This window comes from Hemitrygon akajei, chromosome 14 (assembly GCF_048418815.1).
Source record: "Hemitrygon akajei chromosome 14, sHemAka1.3, whole genome shotgun sequence".
NCBI classification, from domain to species: Eukaryota; Metazoa; Chordata; class Chondrichthyes; order Myliobatiformes; family Dasyatidae; genus Hemitrygon; species Hemitrygon akajei.
In genome coordinates, this window is record NC_133137.1 from 31,887,978 (window position 1) to 31,914,815 (window position 26,838).

General features: G+C 42.0%; 1 protein-coding gene across 2 annotated transcripts in view; it reads left to right on the plus strand.

Moving 5' to 3' along the window:
* Positions 1–26,838, plus strand: part of pole (polymerase (DNA directed), epsilon) — a 149,811-nt gene that overhangs the window by 38,877 nt on the left and 84,096 nt on the right. For both annotated transcript variants that reach the window (XM_073065749.1, XM_073065750.1), the window contains exons 17-25: positions 7,156–7,284; positions 9,747–9,849; positions 14,497–14,643; positions 14,930–15,075; positions 17,128–17,276; positions 21,542–21,634; positions 23,750–23,894; positions 24,265–24,422; positions 25,069–25,264. In XM_073065749.1, coding sequence (XP_072921850.1) covers positions 7,156–7,284; positions 9,747–9,849; positions 14,497–14,643; positions 14,930–15,075; positions 17,128–17,276; positions 21,542–21,634; positions 23,750–23,894; positions 24,265–24,422; positions 25,069–25,264 — 1,266 coding nt within the window. The remainder of the gene's footprint in view (positions 1–7,155; positions 7,285–9,746; positions 9,850–14,496; positions 14,644–14,929; positions 15,076–17,127; positions 17,277–21,541; positions 21,635–23,749; positions 23,895–24,264; positions 24,423–25,068; positions 25,265–26,838) is intronic.

Below are 26,838 nucleotides of genomic sequence, written 5' to 3' on the forward strand. Positions count from 1 at the left end.
TGCAGCGGCATAGACAGCTGGGCTTTCTGCGTATCTTGAGGAGGTCATGATAATGTATATTGTTGGCCATTGTAAGTAAAGGCAAATAAGTACTGGCTGCCTTCATGCAGGAGGATGGAGAAGAAGGCCGAGCACAAGGTGACTACAGTGTACCAACAGCTTTGGGAGGGGAAGGAGGCTAGTATAAGATTTGGTGTCTGGCTCAATGAGTGAAATCAGTTACACAATTTGATTATTGGCCCGTAGGTCCTGTATGAACCATTCCTCAGGTCTTCCCAGTTTAGGGACTGACAAAATAGGTGTGTTGCAAGGGCCCTGAGTGGGCCGAAGAAGCCCTTGTTGTAGCAGGGTCTTGATCACTGGCCTGATGCCCTGATGGCCCCGATAGCTGGTTCTGTCAGGCGGAAGGTAGGTAGCCAGTATGCTTCAGAGTCACCCAGTTGGGGGGAGGGGGGGGAGGTGTTACTGTTTTGACGAGGCCTACGTAATTTTAATGGTGAGCCCGTAACTCAGGGTTCACTTGGTAGCTGTCAGCAGGTCCTGACCATTGAAGTTGGAGCAGGGGATGATGACGAGAAAATGTCCCTTTGGTTTGCATGGGGGTAATCATAATAATGCCCGTTTTGGGGTTCAGGAAGTGTACCCTGGGTTCCCAGAATAGGGGCAGGTCAACTATTATTCTCTTCACCACGGGGCCCAAGTCCTTTGACATGAAAGGAGGTTTCAGGGCTGAAGAGACATGGGGGTGTCTTTATCTCTAGGAATAATTGTCTCTGAGTTTGGGAAAGGCCAGAGTCTAAATGGACTTTGGCAGCTAGTCCCTGGGGGGTCAAAAACCATGGCCCCGCTAAAGGAAATACACCCTAATGTGTCCCCATATTTAGAACTCTTTTTACGATAATCATCATCACAATTAGGGTCTTGGAAGGCGGTGGGACAGTGCAATGCAGTTGCCAACTTGCAGGTATCTACAAAATCTTCCAGGAATTCCCAGTCCCCTACTATCATCATTATTCCTGCCATAGTCAGTTTCCCTAGAGGTGCCCCTCTATATCCCAGGCATATAAAGCCGCCTGAGTTTCTGTTTTTTGGAGGTTTATAGAGTGAAGCTCAGGAACCTTTTCATTGGTTAGCTTGAGGTACAATCCCTCAGGAGTGCAGTGGATTACGGCGTAATATTAGGATAATGGGTGAGTTATTGGCTATAACAAACTTTTCCTTTAGATAGATAGATAGATAGATACTTTATTCATCCCCATGGGGAAATTCAACTTTTTTCCAATGTCCCATACACTTGTTGTAGCAAAACTAATTACATACAATACTTAACTCAGTAAAAAATATGATATGCATCTAAATCACTATCTCAAAAAGCATTAATAATAGCTTTTAAAAAGTTCCTAAGTCCTGGCGGTAGAATTGTAAAGCCTAATGGCATTGGGGAGTATTGACCTCTTCATCCTGTCTGAGGAGCATTGCATCGATAGTAATCTGTCGCTGAAACTGCTTCTCTGTCTCTGGATGGTGCTATGTAGAGGATGTTCAGAGTTATCCATAATTGACCGTAGCCTACTCAGCGCCCTTCGCTCAGCTACCGATGTTAAACTCTCCAGTACTTTGCCCACGACAGAGCCCGCCTTCCTTACCAGCTTATTAAGACGTGAGACGTCCCTCTTCTTAATGCTTCCTCCCCAACATGCCACCACAAAGAAGAGGGCGCTCTCCACAACTGACCTATAGAACATCTTCAGCATCTCACTACAGACATTGAATGACGCCAACCTTCTAAGGAAGTACAGTCGACTCTGTGCCTTCCTGCACAAGGCATCTGTGTTGGCAGTCCAGTCTAGCTTCTCGTCTAACTGTACTCCCAGATACTTGTAGGTCTTAACCTGCTCCACACATTCTCCATTAATGATCACTGGCTCCATATGAGGCCTAGATCTCCTAAAGTCCACCACCATCTCCTTGGTCTTGGTGATATTGAGACGCAGGTAGTTTGAGTTGCACCATATCACAAAGTCCTGTATCAGTTTCCTATACTCCTCCTCCTGTCCATTCCTGACACACCCCACTATGGCCGTGTCATCAGCGAACTTCTGCACATGGCAGGACTCCGAGTTATATTGGAAGTCTGATGTATACAGGGTGAACAGGACCGGAGAGAGTACGGTTCCCTGCGGCGCTCCTGTGCTGCTGACCACCGTGTCAGACCTACAGTCTCCCAACCGCACATACTGAGGTCTATCTGTCAAGTAGTCCACTATCCAATCCACCATGTGAGAGTCTACTCCCATCTCCGTTAGTTTGTGCCTTAAGATCTTGGGCTGGATGGTGTTAAAGGCACTAGAGAAGTCAAGGAATGTAATCCTCACAGCACAACTGACCCCATCTAGGTGAGAGAGTGATTTGTGCAGCAAATACGTGATAGCATCCTCCACTCCCACCTTCTCCTTATACGCAAACTGAAGAGGATCCTGGGCGTGCCTGGTTTGTGGCCTCAGATTCTGTATTATCAGCCGCTCCATGATTTATCCCTCTGCCTTGTCTGATCATAGCTGCTTGTATCGTCTTCCTCTCGTGGCCTACCTGTTGAGATTCGAAGAAGTTACGGGGAGTGAAAGGTGTCAGTTCCCAGGGATTTTTACTGGTCATCCTTTCTCCCTGCCCTCTCCTATCCTGTCCTTCCATGCTACCTGGGCACTCACTGCCCAAATGCCACTTGCACTCACATTTCCTATATATGTCCTGCCTCTTGTCCCAGGACCTTGGTCAAGCTCCTGCCTTCCACTCCCCTTTTTGCATGTACTGCCCCCTTTCTCCAGTGATCTTAAACAACCCATTTTGTTCCACCTTTCAGGGAAATCTCACAGGTGGGGTTTCGATTTCTTTCTGCGGGGCTGATTACTCAGTTGGGGCTCAGGTGGATCCCATATATAGGGATCCCAACCTCATCGCCAAATTGTTAGGGAACTTCCTTTTCCACACAAGACTCAGACCCAGGTACTCATGAGGAGACTCTTTATTTATGTGACACGGGGAGCCATCCCTCCAGAAAACAATGACTCTGCTTATGATCAGTACTAACACCCTCTTTATGGTTGATTCTAATCGGTTTGGTTTGTTCAGCATATCCACATTCGGTGTTCTAAGCAAACTAGAGAAAAAGCACCTAAGTCACGTAGCCTTGTGGCGTACAGCTATAGGATAGAGGTCAACATCACGTAGTTTAATGTCTACAGCAGTATGCTAAAGGGCAACACCAGAATATTCTGCTGATCCAGGCATTAAGCAATACAGGCACACAATTCTATAGTCTCGCAAAGGTATTTACCTGACTCATTTGGCCAGAAGTTCTCCACACAGGCCCAGCAACAGTCCCTACAACACTCCACTAGACACAGACCTCCAGTCAGAGGCACCCATTTACTACGACCACTCTCTAGTTTCTCCCACAAAGCCAATGTCGAATCCAGTCTGCTTCCTCATTTTGAATGCTGAGTGACTGAACCTCCTTGACCAACCTCCCATCTGGGACCTCTTCTCAAATGCCTTGCTAATGTTCATGCAAACAATATCCACAGCCTTTCCTGCATCCAGTTTTCTAGTAACTTCCTTGAAAAACACTGTAAGATTGGTTAGGCTCGACCTACCACACACAAAGCCATGCTGTCTATCCCTAATCAATCCATGTCTATCCTAATACTTGTCTATCCAGTCCCTTAAAATACTTTCCAATAACTTTCCCACGAATGATGTCAGACTCACCAGCCTATAATTTCCTGCTTTATTTTTAGAGCCTTTCTTAAACAGCAGAGTATCAATAGCTATCCTCCAATCCTCTGATACCTCACCTGTCGCTAAGGATGATTTAAGTATCTCTGCTAGGAGCCAGGCAATTTCTATACTTGCCTCCTATCCACTGTAATTTGCCTCCAGATGGCTAACACCTCTTCCACCATAATCTCTATGGAGTCCATGATCTTGCTGCCACTTTGCCTTGCTTCTATAGATTCTGTGTCCATCTCCCAAGTAAATACAGATGCAACAAAAATCTATTTAAGATCTCCCCCCAACTCTTTTGGTTCCATACATGGATTACCATTCTGATCTTCCAGAGCACCAATTTTGTCCCTTTCGCTCTTTTCATATCTGTAGAATCTGTTATGATTCTCCTTTACCTTGTCTGCTAGGGCAACCTCATGCCTTCTTTAAGCCCTCCTGATATTTTTCTTAAATGTTATTTTGCATTTCTTATACTCTTCAAGTACTTCATTTGTTCCTACTTGCCTATACCTCCTATGCTCCTCCTTTTGTTTCTTCACCTGTGCCTCAATATCTCTTTAAAACTAAGGTTCTCTAAACCTGTTATCTCTACCTTTTATTCTGACAGGCACATGTATGCTTGGTACTATTAAAATTTCACTTATGAATACCTCCCACTTACCAAGTACACCTTTGCCAAAATACAGACTGTCCAAACTTGCCAGATCCTTTCTGATACCATTAAAATTGGCCATTCTCCAGTTTAGAATCTCAACCCGCAGACAAGACCTATCTTACTTCCATATTTACCTTGAAACTAATGGCATTCTGATCACTGGATGCAGTGTTTGCCTATTTCAACTTCTGTCACCTGCCCTGTCTCATTCTCTATTAGCAGATCAAGTATTACATACTTCCATAGCCGCTTAACAAGGTCCCTCATGAGAGACTCATCCAGAAGATTAAGATGCATGGGATCCGTGCTGAATTGGCCATTTGGATTCAGAACTGGCTTGCCCACAGAAGACAGAGGGTGGTGGTCAGGAGATCTGTGATAAGTGTGTGTGTGTGTGTGTATCCACCCCGAAACCCCGTTTGTGTGGATGCTGCATGATTTATTACCCAGTTACAAATAAGCACCACAAAATAACAGATAGTACACCACATACAATTAAACAATTTGGCTTTATAATTCTTAATTTGTCTGAAGGGTTAGTAAAGAAAAAGCAAAAAAAAAGAAAAGGGCAAATTTTAATGAAACAGTCTAATGTGCACAAGTTGGAGCTCACGGTTTCCGCTTTGCTGATCTTCCTTCAATCTCCCTAGGCTTCGCCGAATCATGGCCCCGCTCCGGGTCAAGTCCTACGACCTCTTCTCTCCAGTGTCTTCTCCCTTCATCTCCCGAAGAATAAAAAGACCCAGCTCACACTGGTGTCAGGCACACAACACGAAAACACACTCCCATCATTGGATGGCTCAAATTCCAAAGCACCCGTTATCTCTAACCATAACCCAAACGCTGCTTCTACAGAAAGATATATACATTCCTAAATAGAAACGTAGATGAGTGCATTAATAAGTTTGATGATGCAATGCTTTTATGATTTTGTGGATAGTGTATAAGACTGGCAAAGAATATAGTCGGATATAGATCAGTTGAAGTTATGGACAAAGAGTTGTGGAGAGACAGGTAGTGTTGAGAAAGCGGGGAGTCTGAAGAGGAAGAATGGACAAAGAAGAGTCAGATTCAATATAGTGTAGGGAAGTGTATGGTCATGCACTTTGGTAGAAGGAATAAAGGCGTAGACTATTTTCTAAATGGAGAAAATTCAAAAATCAGAAGTGCAAAAGGACTTGTTTGGTCTTGTGTAGGATTCCCTAAAGGTTAACTTGCAGGTTCATTCGGTGGTAAGGAAGGTAAATGCAGTGATAGCTTTCATTTCAAAAGGACTAGAATATAAAAAACAACGATGTAAAGTTGAGGCTTTATAAGGTATTGGTCACACTGCACTTGGAGTATTGTGAGCAGTTTTGGGCCCCTCATCTAAGAAAGGATGTGATGCCATTTAAGAGGGTTCAGAGGAGGTTCACAAGAATGATTCCAGGAATGAAAGGGTTAACGTATGAGGAGTGTTTGATGGCTCTGGGCCTGCATTTGCTGGAGTTTGCAAGAATGAGGGGGATCTCACTGAAATTTATTGAATAGTGAAAGGCCTATATAGAGTGGCTATATTTTCCGATAGTGGGGGAGTCTAGGACCAGAGGGCACAGCCTCAGAATAGGGGGATGATCACCTAGAATTGAGATGAGGAGAAAGTTCTTTAGCCAGAGGGTGGTGAATCTGGAATTCATTGCCACAGACAGCTGTGGAAGCCAAATCCTTGTTTTTTTTAAAGTGGAGGTTGATAGGTTCTTCATTAGTAAGGGTGTCAAAGGTAGCAGGGGGAAAGCAGGGGAATGGAGTTGAGAGTGATAATAAATCAACCATGATGCAATGGCAGAAGACACTGAGCAATCTGACCTAATTCTGCTCCTGCGGCTTATTTTTCTCTAGAGCAGCGGAGGCTGAGGGGAGATCTGATAGCGTTTTATAAGATCATCAGAGGCATAGACAAAGTCTTTTTCCCAGGGTTGACATGTCTAATACCAGAGGCCATGTATTTAAGGTGAGAGGGAGTATCATTGGAGATTTGAGGGGCAACTTTTTTTCACACACAGAGTGATGGTACCTGAAATGCACCGATTGGGATGGTGGTAGATGCAGATAGATTAGGAAGTTCTGAAGAGACGTTTAGATAGGCACATGAATGTGTGAAAATGGAAGGTTATAGTGTAGGCAGAGGAGATCAGTTGGCCATTTGATAACTTAATTGGTTTGACACAACTTTGTAGGCCAAAGGGCCTGTTCCTGTTCTGTATTGTTCTTTGTTCTTAATTTTTATTATGTTCTTACTTGCCTCTTTCTTATTGGCCAATCCCTCCAGGATATCCTTGCTGATTACTGCCATAATGCTTTCCCTGATTAGCAGTCAATGGCTCCTCCTCTTTCCCTGTCCCCCACTCCTGGAACTTTGAGCTGCAAGTCCTGCTCTTCCCTCAGCCATATGTCTGTGATTGCAGTAATATTGTAAGCACGTGCACTGCTCCGTGCTCTTGGGTCAACTATCTTATTTGCAAATCTCCTTGCATTAAAGTAAATGAAGTTAAGCTTACCAGCCCACTTGTGCTTCTCTTGTTACTGTCTGTCCTGCCCACTGCACTTCCCTGTTTTGTTTTTACAGATCATTCTTAAGAGGAAAGAGAACAATCCACAAATTGGTTAACTTGCACTACCGTCATTAGTAAGTGACTTGTGTTCAATTTCAGTTTTGTTCATTTTCTCTCCTACAGGTATGTGATGAAATTAAACAGAAACTGAACTGTTTGAAAGAAGTTCCCAACAGAATTGAATGCCCTCTCATTTACCATTTGGATGTTGGAGCGATGTATCCAAACATCATTCTGACCAACCGCTTACAGGTACAGTTAATGTAATGTTCAGTCATGGAAAGAATAAAGGATCCTGTCTTCCGATGAGCACCAAATTATCAAATTGATCTTCAGAGTTTCCCATCTGCCTACTAATCGTTTTGCCTAACTGTTCCTCCCAATTGCTGCTGATGACTGCTCCCTGTTGTGCAACATAGTTAATTTTGACGGGTGAATACCTTAACCTTTCAGGTTTCCCATTCCACATGCAGCAGCATGACGAACATTTTGACCAAAGTGATCTAAGCTGCCTTATTGCTTCTGGAAGTCACCTCCAACTTCATCCCCACCCTCACCCCCGTCCCCATACATGCATCTTTACTGCCTGCCTACTTTCTCATTTTAAATAATTGTTTAGCTTTCAATTACATGTGCATTCTTTGCCTTAATTGTTATTACCTTCTTGCTGTCCCTTTGACGAAGCTGTCATTCTTGAATTCCTTTTTAGATTTGTTCTTGACTGTATTATCCCTGTGGAATATCGCATCAATATTTTTCAGTCTGATCAGTTACCTGTATCCTATTTTATAGATTTATAATCAGGTATCTGGTAACTTTACCTAAGTGGTACTCTTCTCAGGGTATTGAGCGAGGTGGCCCGGTAAAAAGTGGATCTCAATTGTCCACGAGCTTTGCTAATGTTACTGTGGAAACTTAATGTGGCGAATTGGATTGAAAATGGGGGTGAAAAAGGAAATCATGGCCACATATTATACTAGAAATAAGAAAAAATGCATCTGCAGAATCCCTTGTTTAAAAGTTGACATCGTGGTTTAAATGTTTTGAATTACACAAGTTATGAAATTGATTCATAAGAGACTGCAGATGCTAGAATCTGGAGTGGCAAGTGATCTGCTGGAGGAACTCCATCTAGCAGCAGCTGTGGGGGCTGGCAGCAGAGGGGTGGGGAAGTAAGTTTTGACGTTTCAGATTTGAAAACCTCCATTCTTCCATCGGGACTGAAAGTGGAGAGGAAAGATGTCAGAATTTCTTGGAGTAGAGTTTATTGTCTTATACACAAGAACGTGAACTTTATTAGTTGCACCTCGTTAATGCAAACATCTAAATAGCCAATCGTGGCAGCAACTCAATCCACAAAACATGCAGGTATGGTCAAGGGATTCAATTGTTGTTCAGACCAAACATCAGAATGGGGAGGAAGTGTGATCTAAGTGACTTTGACCGTGAAATGATTGTTGGTACCTGATGGGTGGTTTGAAAATCTTGGGAACTGCCGATCTCTTAAGATATTCACGCACAACAAACTCTGAAGATACAAAGAATGGTGTAGAAAAATAAAAAAAATCTAATGAGTTCTGTGGGCGAAAATGCCTTGTTAATGAGAGAGGTCAGAGGAGAATGGCCAGACTGGTTCAAGCTGACAGGAAAGTGACAATAACTCGATAGTCACACGTTACATCAGTGGTGTGCAGAAGAGCATCTCTGAACACACAATACTTCGAACCTTGAAGTAGATGGGCAATGGCAGCAGAAGACCAAAAACATAACTCTCAGTGGCTGCTTTATTGGGTATAGGAGGTACCTAATAAAGTGGCAACTGAGTGAATGCACAGGGACTGGTAAGTGATTGGTGAGCCAAAGAAAAGTGAACAATAATGGGCAGATGGAGAGAATACATGAAAGATGTTGCCCTGGTTTAATTATAATTTCCTCCAGCAGCTTGTGGTGGATGAATTTCAAACACGGTTCCTTATGAGCAAATCCTGACTGGTTTTGCACTTTATTTTTCACATGATTCACTAGACGTATGACCTCCACACCCAGTTCTGCTCAGTACAACAATAAAATGAGATCAACCATCAATGGCCAAGGATAAATCCTATCCACTTTAGATCAGCAGGAAGAAAACAAAATGGGGAAAGCTAGTTGTAAGAATAGAAGAAAGATGTTCCTTGGACCCACACGTACCAGCTGTACACTCCTTGCTGGCTTTAAATAGTAGTTTAGAAAATAAAGATTAGAACTTCAGCCCTTGAAATGGGGCTCTGGATCTTGCATGTTGTGAAATGCTGTATTTGAAACAATGTTGGAATCTCCTGATTTTTCTTCCCCCCCCCCCCCCATTGTTTGATAGCCCAATGAAAGGCAACTGCTCTGCTGTATTATCCCTCACCTTGAAACAAATCAAGTATAAAATCTATTTTCCAAATGTTGGCTTAAAACAAATTAAATTCCTCGCTAACCAGAGATCAACCACCTTCAATTTTGATATTTTGGTTGAAACCAAATGGTTTCTAATTATTTAAAACTGTATACTCTTTTCTGACTATCCATTCACGTTTTCATGCACAGGGATTTGTGTCCACTGCTAGATTTCCAGCATACGCAGCTTGCTTGATTTAATTTTGTAATCAATTAAAGACAGGTAAAATTTCAGTTTGTGTCTATTGATTATTGTCTCACACCCTGGAATTTTTGATTTCTGTTTTTAGCCATCTGCCATGGTGGATGAAATTACCTGTGCAGCCTGTGATTTTAACAAACCTGGTGCAAACTGTCAGCGCAGGATGACATGGACTTGGAGAGGAGAATTCAGTGAGTATATTTGTACATCTGGAAATGAATAAGTAATACCCCATCCCTTTTTTACCTTTTGTGGCCTATAATAATTTGGATTAGTTTTTCATTTTGTAATTTTATCGTGTTGTTGATTTGCTACAAAATTTGTTATCTCAGTAATAGAGATAAGAGCAGCATAGTGGTGTGCAGCTAATCCAGAATTCTGGTGCTGTCTGTGTGGAGTTTGCAAATTCTCCCTGTGACCACGTGGTCTTGCTGCATTTTCCTGCCACACCCCAAAAGTGGGTTAGTAAGTTCATTGGCCACTACTTTGGTGTTTAGATGAGTGGGAGATGCAGTGGTGGGGTGGGGAAGGGAAGTTGTTAAAATATTGTTAAATTAAGTCACAGTGAAAATCACTGGGGAAATAGGATTATTGTGAGCCAGTAGAGACTAGATGGGCTGAAGTGGCCTCCAACAATATTGATAGGAAATATCAGGAGGATTTTGTCAACATTGTAGAAATTGATCATTTTATTGTAAAAGGGAGAAAATGGTCTTTTTAAGATGAAAGCAACTAAAACTGGAGTTAATGGAACGTGGAACAAAAACACAGATTCTGAAAGAACTCCGCAAATCAGGCAGCCTCTTATAGAAAGAGAAGAAAGTCAATCTTTAGCGCCATTATTTGTTGAAGCTTAGTTATATATTGTTTCAATAATGAGTAGTTTTTGGGCATGTTGCACTGTTTCAACAATAATTAATGTTAGCACAGTATCTGGTCCAGTGATAGGGTTGTGTTATCCTGAATGGCTGCTTAGAAAACTGTCAAACATGCAATTATATTGGGGTGCAGACAAACCTTTAGGTTGGTGCTAGAGTTATGATTTAACATCATTGGCTATATTGTATATTATACACTTGGTTATGGTTATGGTATCAAAAGTAAATTGTTCTTTGTCACAAATGTGAATCCTTGCTAACTTAAGCTATCCCAGCAAGGTTTTCTGCATGTGGAGAACACAAGGAAAGGTTGCCACTTTTCTCTCCTGATTTCACCTCAAATATAAATCAAGACCTCTTAATGCCACAAATAGATTTACCAATATTCTTCACTGTTTTGGTTATATGTTGACACAAGTCATTTGTGAAAAATTTTAGTGATTTTTGCAGAAAGATTTTTTTCAAATTGTCCTTCATGGTTTGTTTTTTTAACAGAATGTGTTTCTGTACTTTAAGAAACATCTTGATGAAGAATGGTTAATCTGTTAGCTGTAGCAGATGATGTGAAGCCATGCCTAAATGTAAAGAGGCTTTTTGAAATGAATAGGCCGAGAGGACTTTCAGTAAATTGGTATTCATAATGTATGGAGTGAAGTGAAAAACTTGTATACCATTCTTGTAGATCAATTTATTATACAGTGCATTGAGATAATACAAGGTAAAACAGTAACAAAATGCTGAACGAAGTGTTACTGCTACAGAGGAAATACAGTGCAGGTGGCCAATAAGTTGCAAGGTGAGCTCTCTTGGTCGTATTGTCTATGTGGTTGGACCAGGACAAGCTCTTAGTTACGATCACTCCAAAAAATGCTCAAAACCCTCTTGACCTCACACCATTGATGTCGACAGGACTATGCACCAACCTCCTTTCTGAAGATTTTTTGCTGGCATTGAGGGAAAAATTATTGTCATGACACAGGGTCACTCAACTATCTGTCCCCTTCTTGTAATCCAGCTTTGAGATACTGCCTACTGTGGTGCTATTATCCACACATTTGTCGATAGAGTTGGAGCAGAATCTGGCTACACAGTCGTGATTGTATAGGCAGTTGAGTAGGGGCTGAGGATGTAACCTTCTGGAGCACCAGTGTTGAAAATAATTGTGGCAATGGTACTGCTGCCTGCCTTTACTGATTGTGAACTGTAGAAAGGCTTGCTATTGAAGGCAGAGCTGTTGTCAATAGTCTTTACTGTCTGGATGCTCCAGAGATGAGTGTAGGATCATGAATTTGCTAGAAGTTCCATCTTTAAAGCAGGAAATCTCAAGGACATTTAGCTGGATAGGCAAAGAGAAAATAAATAATGTTATCCACTGATTATTCTGATTATTATGAAGCGTTGTGCTGTTTTCTATCATTATGCAAAGATAGGTTGTAACTGTTGAATTAAATGGAATAATACAGTCTCAGTCATTACTATAAAGCTATGATTTAAAAGTATGTTGGCATAATTAGAAAGATTAGAAAAGCATATTATTAAAGGTCATATCAGGAAGGATTTTTATTGCATTATGCTTGTGTAACCCAGCACCAAATATTGTGGATCATTCCTTGTGAAATGAAGTTGCAAAGCTCATTTACAGAAAGGATGGGTTCATTTTCTAAGGACCCAGTAAAATGGATTGGAAGTTACAAAAAACGTTTCCTCTTTGTCTAAGTTTAATGCAAACAAACTCCATGGTAGGCCTCCATGATAGAACTCCATAAAAGCCACAGTAGAGTGGATGTGGAGAGGATGTTTCCTTTGGTGTGGGAGTCTAAGCCCAGAAGACACAGCCTCAGTATAGAGTGATCTGCATTTAGAACGGAGATGAGTAGGAGTTTCTTTAACCAGAGGGCATGAAGGGATCCAGCAGGAGTTTGGGGTTGAGAGGAAAAATGGATCAGCCATGATGAAATAGCGGAATGGTGGAGAAGACTCAATGGGTCACATGGCTGAATTCAGCTATATCTTATGGTCTTATGATTAATCTTTCCAATGATGAACAGCACACCCTGCTTATTTTTCATAAGAAGTACTACGATAAAACTCAATTATTTTTCTGTTAAAAAAACACACACACAAACCAAACAAACCTAAGGTAGTCTTCCAAATTACTCCTGTCACACTGTGTGGATGATTATCATCTTGCACAGTAAGATTTGAACATAACAGATAGAAGATCAGATGCCAAGATAATGCAATATGACCCAAGTGAAGCCACTGGTGTTCTGCCCTTCCTACTCCAGCAAAGTACAATGGAGATGCAATAGTTAAATCACAGGAGCAATCTGGAGAGCTGAGCTAACAGTCCGAAGTCATGAGTACAAATCCCAATATGGTAGCTGTGGATTTAGAACTGAATAGATTAAATAATTTACAATTTAACTTCCAGTGTTGTGAAAAGCTTAAAGGCACTTGATGTAGGGGTCGAGTCATTGAAGTTGCTGTCCTGTGCTGTTTGGCCTGTGCAAGATGGAAGACTCACAGTAGTGTTGTTGACTCATAAATACCTTCTAAATTGGCCAAGAAGTCAATCATTTATTTTGTAGAAACAGTATTTAAAATGGAACAAGGATAAGATTGATAGACCACCTAATGTAGACCGAGGCACTGAATTTGAATGTGTTCAACTTGCCCTCAGATCTTTTGATTTTTTTTTGACTTTGTAGATTCAGAATCAGAATCAGGTCTATTATCACTAGCATGTGACATGAAATTTGTTAACCTAGTGGCAGCAGTTCAATCTAGCAGAGAGAGAGAAAAATAATAAATAACATAAAACATAATAAATAAACAAGTAAATCAATTATGTATATTGAATAGATTATTAAAAAATGTGCAAAAGCAGAAATACTTTGTATTAAAAAAGTGAGGTAGTGTCCAAAGCTTCAAAGTCCATTCAGGAATTGGATGGCAGAGGGGAAGAAGCTGTTTCTGAATTGTTGAGTGTGTGCTTTCAGGTTTCTGTATCTCCTACCTGATGGTAACAGTGAGAAAAGGGCATGCCCTGGGTGCTGGAGGTCTTTAATAATGGATGCTAAAGATGTCTTGGGTGCTTTGTAGGCTAGTGCCCAAGATGGAGCTGATTAGATTTACAACTTTCTGCAGCTTCTTTCGGTCTTGTGCAGTAGCCCCTCCATATCAGACAGTGATGCAGCCTGTCAGAATGCTCTCCACGCTACAACTATCCTTGCAGACATTGGCGGGGGGTGGGAATGATGTCTTAATCATTGGTGCAAAATAATGGTTGCTGTCATCACAAACCACGGGTACACCCTGTCCCACTGGCTGAATAGACCTGTCTGAGATCGTGGCACAGTGGTATATGGGTAGGAGAGAATGCTTTGGTAGGGCTAATGTTACATCTTGCGATATAAGGTTAAACCAAGGGCAAGACAATCTCCCATGTCCTGTGCTAGCTGAACCAATGAAATAGTGCACTTCAAATAGTATGCAAGTTTCTCTGAGTGGGCAACTTTAACGTCTACCGAGACAGGCTTAGTTACATTTTGAGTAATCACAGTATAACAATCTGGCTGTCCAGGCTTACAGTGTGTAGTGTGAGAACCCACACAAAGGATTACTATACCTACCCTCAATCTCCTCAATCAACCCAAGGGAGATAGACACCCATGTTGTCTTGCCGGGGCATAGACTCGTCAATGCCACCAACGTGATGGTAGGTCTCCTGTACGCAAAGATTCATCTTTGTGTGGAGATGACCTACCATTATGTTATTGCCACTTTGCTAAATAAGACTGAATTAGAATGCATCTGACAACTCAAAAGTAGATATTGATGCGTTGCTCTGAACTCTGTATTTCACCACAAACTGACAATCCTTCACTCTTCAGCAAGATGTTAAATTAATTAAGCTGTTTAAAATAGCATAGCAAACCTTGTATTTTGCCTTTGCAGTGCCTGCCTCTCGCAGTGAGTACCATCGCATTCAACAGCAGCTTGAATCTGAGAAGTTTCCTCCTGCTTTCCCAAATGACCAACCGCAAGCTTTTCATGAGCTGTCTCGTGAAGAACAGGCAAAGTATGAAAAGAAGAGATTGGCAGGTATTTTTTTTATTATTTACTGCATATTTGTGCGTGTCTGAATATTTTCAGTTTAGAATGCTTTCATTTTCTTGTAAATGCACAAACGTGAGAAAGAAAGAGATGGCACAGTCTCTTTGGCCCAGCTGCTGAGATTAATAGCACAATGCCAAAGCTTCTCCGGTCAAAATCAATCAAGCTGGTGAACTCTAGTGCAAATGTTTTCAACTTCTTTCCAATGTTTGCTCAATTTCTGTAACTTGTAGTACAGTCTGATATTTGATACACTTCTGTCTGTATTTTTCAGACTATTGTCGCAAAGCTTACAAGAAAATTCATATCACTAGAATAGAGGAACGAGTAACCACAATTTGCCAGCGTGAAAATTCCTTTTATGTAGATACAGTGCGAGCTTTCCGTGACAGGCGGTATGAATTTAAGGGTTCACATAAGGCAAGGACCTTTTTTCTTCTTACTTATCATTCATTGTTGTACTATGCTCAATCAGTTTATTGACATGTCTGTAAGGAATTCTTTTGGGAGTACAGTAGATTCCAGTTAATTGGTCCTTCGGTTAATCAGGACTGCCACTTATTTGGGGCAACCCTTAAAGAGCAAAAATTAATCACAAAAATAGCCAGGATTCCCTTTGTTTATTTGGGATACTATGTCATTTAATTGGGATAGCAGACAGTTGACAGGTAATTTCTAACTAGCACCAGTTGCATAAACTTGTTTGGCTGTTAAGATACTACTCCATGCTTAGAGCAATAAGGAGTTTGTACATTCTTCCCACAAAAGTTTGGGTTACCTCCAGGTGCTCTGGTTTCCTCCCACATTCAAAGACAGTTGATAGGTTAATTGGTCATTATAAACTGTCCCATGATTGGGCTAGAATTTAATTGGGGGATTGCTGGGCAGTGTGGCTCGGAGGGCCTGAAGGGCCTACTCTGCACTATGTCAAGAAATGTTTTTAAATAGTGTTATTTGTGTGTTTGTGCTAAAAAAAAAAATCAGTCATCTTTTTCACTGATAGTCAGAGAGAAATAAACAGCAAGACGATTCAGAACTATTCAGGCTTGGAGATGCCAGAAACAGCCAAGAGTGAAAATGAAATGATTTCACTACTTCAAGTTAGGAACTATGAAGGATTTGAAGGTATCAATAAAAATCTTGAAAGTTGCATTGGAAGTGAAGATTTGGTGGATGCATTCATCAAAAGCATTGTATTAAGGCAGTCCATTTTCTGCACTAGGTGTCTGTGCTAATTTTGTTCATTTTCAGTCAATCAAAAGAACATGGCAGAATGTTGGTTGTCTGTCATATATGATGATGACAGTGAAGCCTGTTCAGGAGAGGTTTTAAAGTTGAAAAACTGTTGCTTTGGGACAGTACCACACTCTCGACCTTGGAAATCTGGGTCCAGTGGTATGAGTAGTTGCCACAAAATGGGGTCTTCCTTGGTTGCCATGGAGAACCATGACTACTTGTGTAATTTATCATGCCCTTCGTTCTACATGAAGCATTGCAGAACCACCTCCTTGGCCATGGAACCTCACTGCAGATCTCATTTGCCCAGTTTGCCAGAGCTGACTTCAAGTGCTAGGACAGGCATGCTCCTATTTCACTGGATATGAGGCCCACTGGCTACCCTCATCTGGTTTAGCCAGCCTTTCGAAAGGGTGTACCAGGGTGTAGCCACTTCCGCATTCAAACAGCTGCTTGGAGCCACAGGTGAGAACTGAGTACCCAACAGGGTCCAAAGGTGAGTGAGCTGCCCCAGAATGGACATGACAAGTCCCTTCACCAGAGGTGCCACCCCTTCCTGGACACAGCATACACAGCAGTGTACATTTGAATTCCCCATTGTTGACTTTTAGAAACTATTACGCAGTATTATAATACTGTAGAGATGTTGGTAGTGTTCTCATTTGTTCTGTATTTCATTTAAATGCATAATTTGTTACTCAGTTAAATGATAATTTGTCTTTTTATACTTCTTTAACTATTTCCATGAAACCTTGATAGCTTCCTAGTTGGGCCAAAATGTACTGGGCCTGATGTGTCCTAATTAACTGGAATCTACTGCATTTGGTATTATTTTGGAACATCCACAATCAATTTCTTTTCAGTTTCCTTTTCTTAATTTGTAGCAGTTCTTTAACTATATTTGATCTAGTTCTTGGATTTTCTGTGTTTTCTTGGCTAATTTGATCCAAGTTTTGATCTCAAGAGAAACTGTTGTTGCAAGTATCACCTTTCCATTGATGACCTTTAAGTTAAAATCCTTCCTCCAATGTTTTAAACATATAATTTAGTGACTGTTCAGAGAGATGCCTTTCAGGCCATGTGGTCCACAGTTTTGCCATATTTTCTTCCATAGATCCACCCCATTACAAAGATTTAATTGTGAAACAATTTTAATATTGCATTAGCAATAGTGAAAATTTTAGTTTTGGATTTTGCCACTTTCTACCAATACTGATTTCTATTGAACTTTTCTAGGTGTGGAAAAAGAAATTGTCTGCTGCAGTTGAATCTGGAGATGCTACAGAAATCAAACGTTGTAAGAACATGGAGATTTTGTACGAGTCCCTGCAGCTGGCACACAAATGTATTCTAAACTCCTTCTATGGTTATGTCATGCGCAAAGGGTTAGTACCCAACTGGAAACAATTTATGAGTGTTTGCATATAAGACTTATTACAACTAAGATCCAACAGAAAATGCATGGAATATCAGCTGGTGGTATCTTATTCTGAGGGTGCAGCTTAGGTTTGCAATGTTTCAAAAGGATAGATAGATAGATAGATACTTTATTCATCCCCATGGGGAAATTCAACTTTTTTCCAATGTCCCATACACTTGTTGTAGCAAAACTAATTACATACAATACTTAACTCAGTAAAAAATATGATATGCATCTAAATCACTATCTCAAAAAGCATTAATAATAGCTTTTAAAAAGTTCTTAAGTCCTGGCGGTAGAATTGTAAAGCCTAATGGCATTGGGGAGTATTGACCTCTTCATCCTGTCTGAGGAGCATTGCATCGATAGTAACCTGTCGCTGAAACTGCTTCTCTGTCTCTGGATGGTGCTATGTAGAGGATGTACAGAGTTATCCATAATTGACCGTAGCCTACTCAGCGCCCTTCGCTCAGCTACCGATGTTAAACTCTCCAGTACTTTGCCCACGACAGAGCCCGCCTTCCTTACCAGCTTATTAAGACGTGAGGCGTCCCTCTTCTTAATGCTTCCTCCCCAACACGCCACCACAAAGAAGAGGGCGCTCTCCACAACTGACCTATAGAACATCTTCAGCATCTCACTACAGACATTGAATGACGCCAACCTTCTAAGGAAGTACAGTCGACTCTGTGCCTTCCTGCACAAGGCATCTGTGTTGGCAGTCCAGTCTAGCTTCTCATCTAACTGTATTCCCAGATACTTGTAGGTCTTAACCTGCTCCACACATTCTCCATTAATGATCACTGGCTCCATATGAGGCCTAGATCTCCTAAAGTCCACCACCATCTCCTTGGTCTTGGTGATATTGAGACGCAGGTAGTTTGAGTTGCACCATATCACAAAGTCCTGTATCAGTTTCCTATACTCCTCCTCCTGTCCATTCCTGACACACCCCACTATGGCCGTGTCATCAGCGAACTTCTGCACGTGGCAGGACTCCGAGTTATATTGGAAGTCTGATGTGTACAGGGTGAACAGGACCAGAGAGAGTACGGTTCCCTGCGGCGCCCCTGTGCTGCTGACCACCGTGTCAGACCTACAGTCTCCCAACCGCACATACTGAGGTCTATCTGTCAAGTAGTCCACTATCCAATCCACCATGTGAGAGTCTACTCCCATCTCCGTTAGTTTGTGCCTTAAGATCTTGGGCTGGATGGTGTTAAAGGCACTAGAGAAGTCAAGGAATGTAATCCTCACAGCACAACTGACCCCATCTAGGTGAGAGAGTGATTTGTGCAGCAAATACGTGATAGCATCCTCCACTCCCACCTTCTCCTTATACGTAAACTGAAGAGGATCCTGGGCGTGCCTGGTTTGTGGCCTCAGATTCTGTATTATCAGCCACTCCATGGTCTTCATCACCTGCGACGTCAAGGCAACAGGTCTGAAGTCATTCAACTCCTTTGGTTGTGGTTTCTTCGGTACCGGGACAATACAGGATGTTTTCCACTGTCTGGGTACTCTTCTCTGCTCCAGGCTCATGTTGAAGATGCGCTGTAGTGGTTCTCCCAGCTCAGTCGCACAGGCCCTCAGTAATCGTGGGGAAACTCCATCCGGTCCAGCCGCCTTGCTGGTACAGATCTTCCTCAGTTGACCTTCCACCTGTGCAGCCGTAATTCTGGGCGTGGGCAAGGTCTCCTGTGAGTGGCTATTTTCCTGTGAGGGAAGTAAGCCTGGTGTGGATTTCTGCGGTGAGGATGAGATTGTGCTGTCGAACCTGTTGAAGAAGTTGTTCAGCTGGTTCGCTTTCTCCACATCTCCATTTATGTTTGCCCCCCGCTTTGCACCGCATCCGGTGATGATCTTCATCCCATCCCACACCTCCTTCATGCTTTTTTTCTGCAGCTTTTGTTCTAGCTTCCTCCTACATAAAAGCCACCAAGCCCACCAAGTCTATGCAGGCTCTTGGAGCAACTTCCTGATTATTTTGTCTATCGTCAATTCTCTCATCTGTGCCATTAATTTCACCCCTCACCCCAACCCCAGCATTCTTTGTGGGTTATTTGAAGTAACCAGCAACTAGCATGTCATTAGAATGTGGTAGGAAGTCAAAACACTTTGGGGAATCCTACACTGTTACCGAAAAAACATGCAAACTCCAGACAGATAGCACCGAGGTCAAAATCCAACTCTGAATGGCATTTCATCACAGATCTTTTCAGGCATTTATGAAATAACTACAAGCCGTAAGTCTGTTAAATCTCTAAATTTGCAAATTAAATTGCGGCATTGAAGCACTATTGAACTGTACAATTATCTCCTTTTTGGTAATGGAAATGCTCTCACAGCTTGAGCTACCATCTTGAATATGTCCCTCATATAATAATTTGCCTGCATAAGCAATAATAATAACATAACCCAAATTTAAATGATGTTGAAACCATGCCTCGTTGCCTCTAATGTGGGGAAGATGTTGCAAATTAATTGAGAAGATCCCTTTGACATTTATTTGATGTTAGAATCCTAGTTGTCAACTTATTTTCTTTTGCTAGTGCAAAGGTTTTCACCCATTGAAATTCATGGCAGTCACAGGTTGTGCTCTTTATTTCTTATGGCTGAAGTAGCCTTCTCTGCTGCATTTCAGCAAGTTGATATTTTTCTCTTCCAACAACCACACTTGTCATCCTGATTTAATTCAGTACACATGATGCCAACACCTGAACTGTAATATTGTGGAAATGATGTATTCCATAAGATCAGAGATTTATTGTGGTTTTGAACTGCAGTACTCTAATGAAAGTGTTCAGTGGTTACATTTAATGTCAGTGAAATGTATACAATATACATCATGAAATTCTTCTTCTTCGCAAACATCCATGAAAACAGAGGAGTGCTCCAAAGAATGAATGATAGCTAAATGTTAGAACCCCAAAGTTCCCAACTCCCCCTTCCCACAAGTAAGCAGCAGCAAGGCAACGACCCACCATTCCCACCAGCAAAAGGGCATCTGCGTCCTCCACCAAGCACTCAAGCGTGCAGCAAAGCATCAATAAAGACACAGACTTACAGTACCCCAAAGACTACTTGTTCACCCATTAATTTGACATACCACAGGCTCTCTCTCCCTAATAAGGGAAAAAGAGGTGTCCTCGTTTCACAGTGAGAAGGGACATAAGAAACAACTTTCTGCTTGGTGGTGTTAAAAGTCTGTTGTGTTGCTTTTCCCGAGTTCTGCACCCAGAGAGTCGGCCCCAGGGCTCAGGTCTCGATGCATAACCCATGGCAGCTAACCCGCTACTCCCGATGTTCTGTGTTCTCCCGTGACACCTCGGTCATGGGCACCAACCTTGAATCAGCCCGTCTCCAGAGCCACGAAAATCCAGCAACCTGAAGGTGCGCTAGTCTTCCAGGCCGCGTCCTTGGAATATCAAAAAGTGGCTGGTCATGAGGCTCTGAGAGCGGGTCCCATTCCCACAAAGGTTGGAAGTCAGAGTGTAACTCCAGGTCAGGGTCTTCAAAAGAACCTTGAAAAGGAAACAAAGGTATATCAAAGATAGAAATAGAGCTGTTTCCGAAGATGCAAGCAAAGGAGTCGCCGTTAAGTGCCATCATGACTTTGCTCCATCCTCTGAGCCCTCCTTCAGTAGTGTCAGGGAGGAAGTTACAGCATTCAGATCCAGTGACGTATTGATGCAGATATAAAGAAGGCAAGCCAGTGGCTATATTTCACTAGGAGTTTGAAGAGATTTGGTTTGTCACCTAAAGCACTCGAAAGCTTCTATGGAAGTGCTGTGGAGAGCATTCTGCCAGGCCGCATCACTGTCTGGTATGGGGGGGGGGGGGGGGTTGCTACTGCACTGTTCTGAAAGAAGCTACAGAAAGTTGTAAAATTAGTCATCTCCATCTTAGGTACTAGCCTCTGTAGTTTCCAAGACATCTTCAAAGATCGGTGCCTCAGAAACTCAGCATCCATTATTAAGGACCCCCATCACGCAGGACATATCCTCTTCTCGTTGCTACTGTCAGGAAAGAGGTACAGAAGCTTGATAGCACACACACAGCAATTCTGGAACAGCTTCTCCCCCTTTGCATTATTTTAATTAACTGATATACATACAGTGTATATATACTATAATTGATTTACTTTTTTCTCTTTCTATATTATCATGTATTGCATTGTACTGTTGCTGCTAAGTTAACAAATTTCACAATAAGTGTTTTCTCTAACAGAGCTCGTTGGTATTCCATGGAAATGGCTGGGATCGTCTGTCACACTGGTGCTAATATTATCATGCAGGCAAGAGAACTGATAGAGCAGATTGGGTAAGAAGATTGTGGAAAGTGGATTGCCTAGTTAATTTGTATTTCCTTAAATCTTCCTCCTTTTTCCCCCTGCTATCTGCCAAATTGCAGCAAATGATAGTGAGTATCATGGTATCTTAAGTTGTTTGTAACAAATATTAAATTGTCCACTTCCTGTATGTGTAAACACAGAAGAATGATATGTAGACTCACTTGAGCCATGTGTTGTCTACCTAAATCCCTTCCAATTTTTTGTACTTTTTATTTTTATGTTGGGAATGAAATATTAATATGCATTCTTATCAATAATGCTTGTTTATTTAAAGTGATGGGACTGGAACTATTCTCCAGCTGTCTAGAGATTCTCCAGAAATTCTTGAGAAAAATGCTGGGACATTCAAGATGAAATATAAATAGAATGGAAGAAGTAACCCAGTGGGTGGTGGGGGAGCATGAATATGAGTGATGCATGTGAGTGCATGATCAAAGGAGCTCTGATGGTTTCAGTAATTAATATTTAAATGGTACAATACTGATTAAAAATCTTAGGCATACACAGTAAATATATCAACACGTACAACAAGCTGGAGGGGCTCAGCAGGTCGGGCAGCTTCCATGGAAACGAGCAGTCGACGTTTCGGGCCGAGACCCTTCGTCAGGACTGAAGAAAGAGGGGGCAGGGGCCCCATAAAGAAGGTGGGGGGAAGGGTGGTTGGTGCCAGGTGAAAAACCAATCAGAGGAAAGATCATGGGGTGGGGGAGGGGAAGCAGGGAGGGGATAGGCAGGAGAGGTGAAGAAGGAATGTAAGGGGAGAGCACTACAAGTGCTACGCCTGTCCCTACACCTCCTCTCTTACCACCATTCAGGGCCCCAAACAGTCCTTCCAGGTGAGGCAACACTTCACTTGTGAGTCTGTTGGGGTCATCTGTTGCATCCGGTGCTCCCGGTTCGGCCTCCTCTACATCAGTGAGACCCTACACAGATTGGGGGACCGCTTCGTCCAGCATCTCTGCTCCGTCCGTCACAACAGACAGGATCTCCCGGTTGCCCCCCACTTCAACTCTGCTTCACATTCCCATTCAGATATGTCCATACATGGCCTCTACTGCCATGATGAGGCCAAACTTAGGCTGGAGGAGCAACACCTCATATACCGTTTAGATAGTCTCCAGCCCCTTGGTATGAACATCGAATTCTCCAACTTCTGATAATTCCCTCCCTCTCCCTTTCCCCATCCCACTTTCACTCTGCCTCCTCTTCCAGCTGCCTATCACCTCTCTCATGATTCTGCCTTCTTCTACTACCCATAGTGCTTTCCTCTTACATTCCTTCTTCACATTTCCTGCCTATCCCCTTCCTGCTTCCTCTCCCCCACCCCTTGATCTTTCCTCTGGTTTTTCACCTGGCATCTACCACCCTTCTCCTTCCTACCCTCCCCCGACCTTCTTTATGGGGCCCCTGCCCCCTCCCTCTTCAGCCCTGACAAAGGGTCTTGGCCCAAAACGTTGACTGCTTGTTTCCATGGAAGCTGCCCGACCTGCTGAGCTCCTCCAGCTTGTTATACGTGTTGATTTGACCACAGCATCAGCAGTGTACTTTGTGTTTACAGTATATATAGCTTGTCTAAGACTTTTGCACAATACTGTAATATATTGCACTGTGCTGCTGCAAAAAATCAAATATCATGACATATGTGAGTGATGATAAACCTGATTCTAAGTGTCTATTTTGTGAACTGAGAGTGGGAAGGGGGCAGGGAGTTAGGTAATCGTGGCTAGAAAAAGGGGGTGGGGTGGGAGGCACCAGAGAAACATTCTGCAATGATCAATAAACCAATTGTTTGGAATCAAGTGACCTCGCCTGGTGTCTCAGGGCTGGATGTATCTGTATGCATACCACCCCCCACCTGGCACTCCTCTGCCAGTTGTCCCACTCCCCTCACTTGGCACTCCAGCCTCACCATTCCCAACACCCTTTTATTTTTATATCTAAGACTTCTGCACAGTATTTTTGAGTTTCAAGGGGAATATCCTGCATGTTTCTGAACAAAATGTGTTATGCATTGAATTTAAACATTTAAATTGTCCTCTTCTATTTAAGGAAAAAGATCATAAAGGAATTGTTTCTCTTCACAGGCGACCCTTGGAGTTGGACACTGATGGTATTTGGTGTGTCCTTCCTAATTCTTTCCCAGAAAACTTTGTCATCAAGTCAAACAATCCCAAAAAGCCCAAAGTGACAATCTCTTACCCTGGTGCTATGTTAAATATCCTGGTGAAGGCAAGTAGAAGCCACTGAGTGACAAAGTAACTGAATAACTGACAGAAAAACCCTAAATAATAGTCTTACACTTTATCTGTGTTTGATTTCTTTAAACAGTTTGTGTGGTTTGAGTTAGAAGGCTTTGTACCCATCCTCATATGAAATATTTAAAAACAATTTACAGAGGTTGTTTTTAATAACCAAGGGTATATTGTAATTTCATGGATTTGTGTGTAGTTTTTACTTAAGGGAATAATTTAGCATAAACTGAATAATCTCCAATTGTTCATTTCATGTACCATATGTGTAACATTGTGTAACATTGCTGAACTGCTGAAGTGGGTAGTATGTTTTGCTGCAGCTAAGCTTAAACACTTTTCTGTTACAGGAGCGATTCACCAATGAACAATACCAAGAGCTGATGGACCCTACAACACTGACATATGAAACACGCTCAGAAAACAGCATTTTCTTTGAAGTTGATGGACCTTATCTAGCTATGATTCTGCCAGCTTCCAAAGAGGAAGGAAAAAAACTCAAGAAGAGGTGACTGATGCTTTTTTTAAATAGCTGTAGTATCATTCCACACTTGCCAGCCTTCCTTTTAATGTCACTGCTCAGCTGCACTGTGTGAGAAATAGATATCATAATGTAAACTCTGTTGTTGAGAGGAAGGACCATAATTACTAATGCCTGCTTTTAAAGATGCGCAGTAACTTGGCAGATAGTGTTCCTGTCTCACTGCTCCAGCAACCCCGTTCAATGTTGCTCTCAGTACTGTATGTATGGAGTTTGCACATTCTCTGTGTAATTTTGGGGGTTTCAACTGGATGGTCCCATCTCCTCGATCTATAACCATCTCCTGGGAAGTAAGTTCGAGCAGATTGACCCTCACTTATTACTATGGACCATTCTAAGATGGAGAAACAATTAAGCTGGCTTTATCAAGGCTAGTTTCAGCCCATATGTGGTTTGCTCCTTTAACTTTTACTGAGGCCTGTTCATAAATACTGGTAGCCCAGTCATGCCTGTCCTTGAGGCTGCTTCACTAAAGAGGGTCTGGTTGATAAATCCATTCTTTGAAAGATATTTATTTAGCTAGAAAACCTGTTTGGACTGTATTCTTGTTACTAGCCAATGTCGTGGGTGTGTTTTTATGAGTGGTATTGATTGATTGATATGTTCCTTGCAGATATGCAGTCTTTAATGAGGATGGCTCACTAGCTGAACTGAAAGGTTTTGAAGTGAAGCGTCGTGGAGAATTGCAGCTCATCAAGATTTTTCAGTCATCTGTGTTTGAGGCCTTTCTGAAAGGCACTACTTTGGAGGAAGTGTATGCATCAGTTGCCAAAGTAGCTGATTACTGGCTGGATGTACTCTACAGCAAGGTATGGTAGTTGGTACTGAAGCAGTGATTTCAGCGTTGTGACCCCTTTGGATGGAAGCTAGTACATTTTCAATAACTTGTATTACATTATAACTTGCAAGCAATGTTTTGCATTAACTTTTATTTATATGGTTACACAATTCAACAGCAAATGCCAGGCCAGCAGTATCATTGAAAGAAATAACTAGACTAGGAAGGTGGATTTGAGGAATTAAGTCCTTGTGATGTTTTGGTGAACTTAAAGGACTGATCAACTACCATAAACAGTATACAAGATATGAACTCCTATGGAACACTTGATGAAAACAATAATTTAGTAACCTGTAACTCTATTAGATTTTCTTTGAGTTGTTAATTCTTTTCAGGTTGCAAATAATCCTTTGATCTTTTACTAACCAAAGGCTAGTATTGCATCAAACAACATTTAATTCTTTGCAAGCTCTAAAGTTCTAGAGTGGTGTTTTTGCATGGGAGTGTTAATTTCCAAGGGTGCTATTGTGCAGTTAAGCTCATAGAGTCAAAACTACAGCACAGAAACAGGTCCTTTGGCCCATCTAGTCTGCTGTGCCATTAATCTGCCTAGTCCCATCAACATTCACCCAGACCATAGCCCTCCATACCCCTGCCATCCATGTACCTATCCAAACTTCTCTTAAGTGTTGAAATCAACCCCGCTTCCGCCACTTGCACTGACAGCTTGTCCTGCACTTTCACTACCTGCTGAGTGATAAAGGTCCTCCCTCATGTTCCCCTTAAACATTTCACCTTTCACCCTTTACCCATGACCTGTAGTTGTAGTCTCACCAAGCCTCAATGGAAAGAGCCTGTTTGCATTGACCATATCTTCCCCCTCATAACTTTGTATACCTCTATCAAATCTCCCCTCAATCTTCTACATTCTAGGAAATAAATTCCTAACCTATTCTACCTTTCCCTATAACTCAGGTTCTCAAGACCCAGCAGCATCCTTGTAAATTTTCTCTGCACTCTTTCAATCTTATTTACATCTTTCCTGAGGTTAAGTGACCAAAACCAGACACAATACTCCAATTTAGGGCTCACCAACATCATATACAATTTCAACATAACATCCCAACTCCTGTACTCAATACATGATTTTATGAAGGTCAATGTGCCAGAAGCTTTCTTTACGATCTTATCTGCCTGTGGCGCCACTTTTAAAGAATTATGGGTCTGTATTCCCAGATCCCTCTGTTCTACCCCACTTCTCAGAACCTTGCTGCTCACCTTGTCTGCCATTTTCCAGCTGGTCCAGATCCCACTGCAACCTTTGATAGTCTTCCTTGCTGTCCACTTCACCCCAGTCTTGAAGTCATCCACGTATTTGCTGATCCAGTTCACCACATTATCATCCAGATTGTTGATGTAGATGACCAGTAACAATAGAGACAGCACCAATCCCTGTGAGACCATTAGTCACAGACCTCCAGTCAGAAAGGCAACCGTCTATAGCCACTCTGGCTTCTTCCGCAAAGCCAATGTCTAATCCAATTTACTACCTCGTCTTGAATGCCAAGCAACTGAACCTTCTTGTCCAAACTCCCATGTGGGACC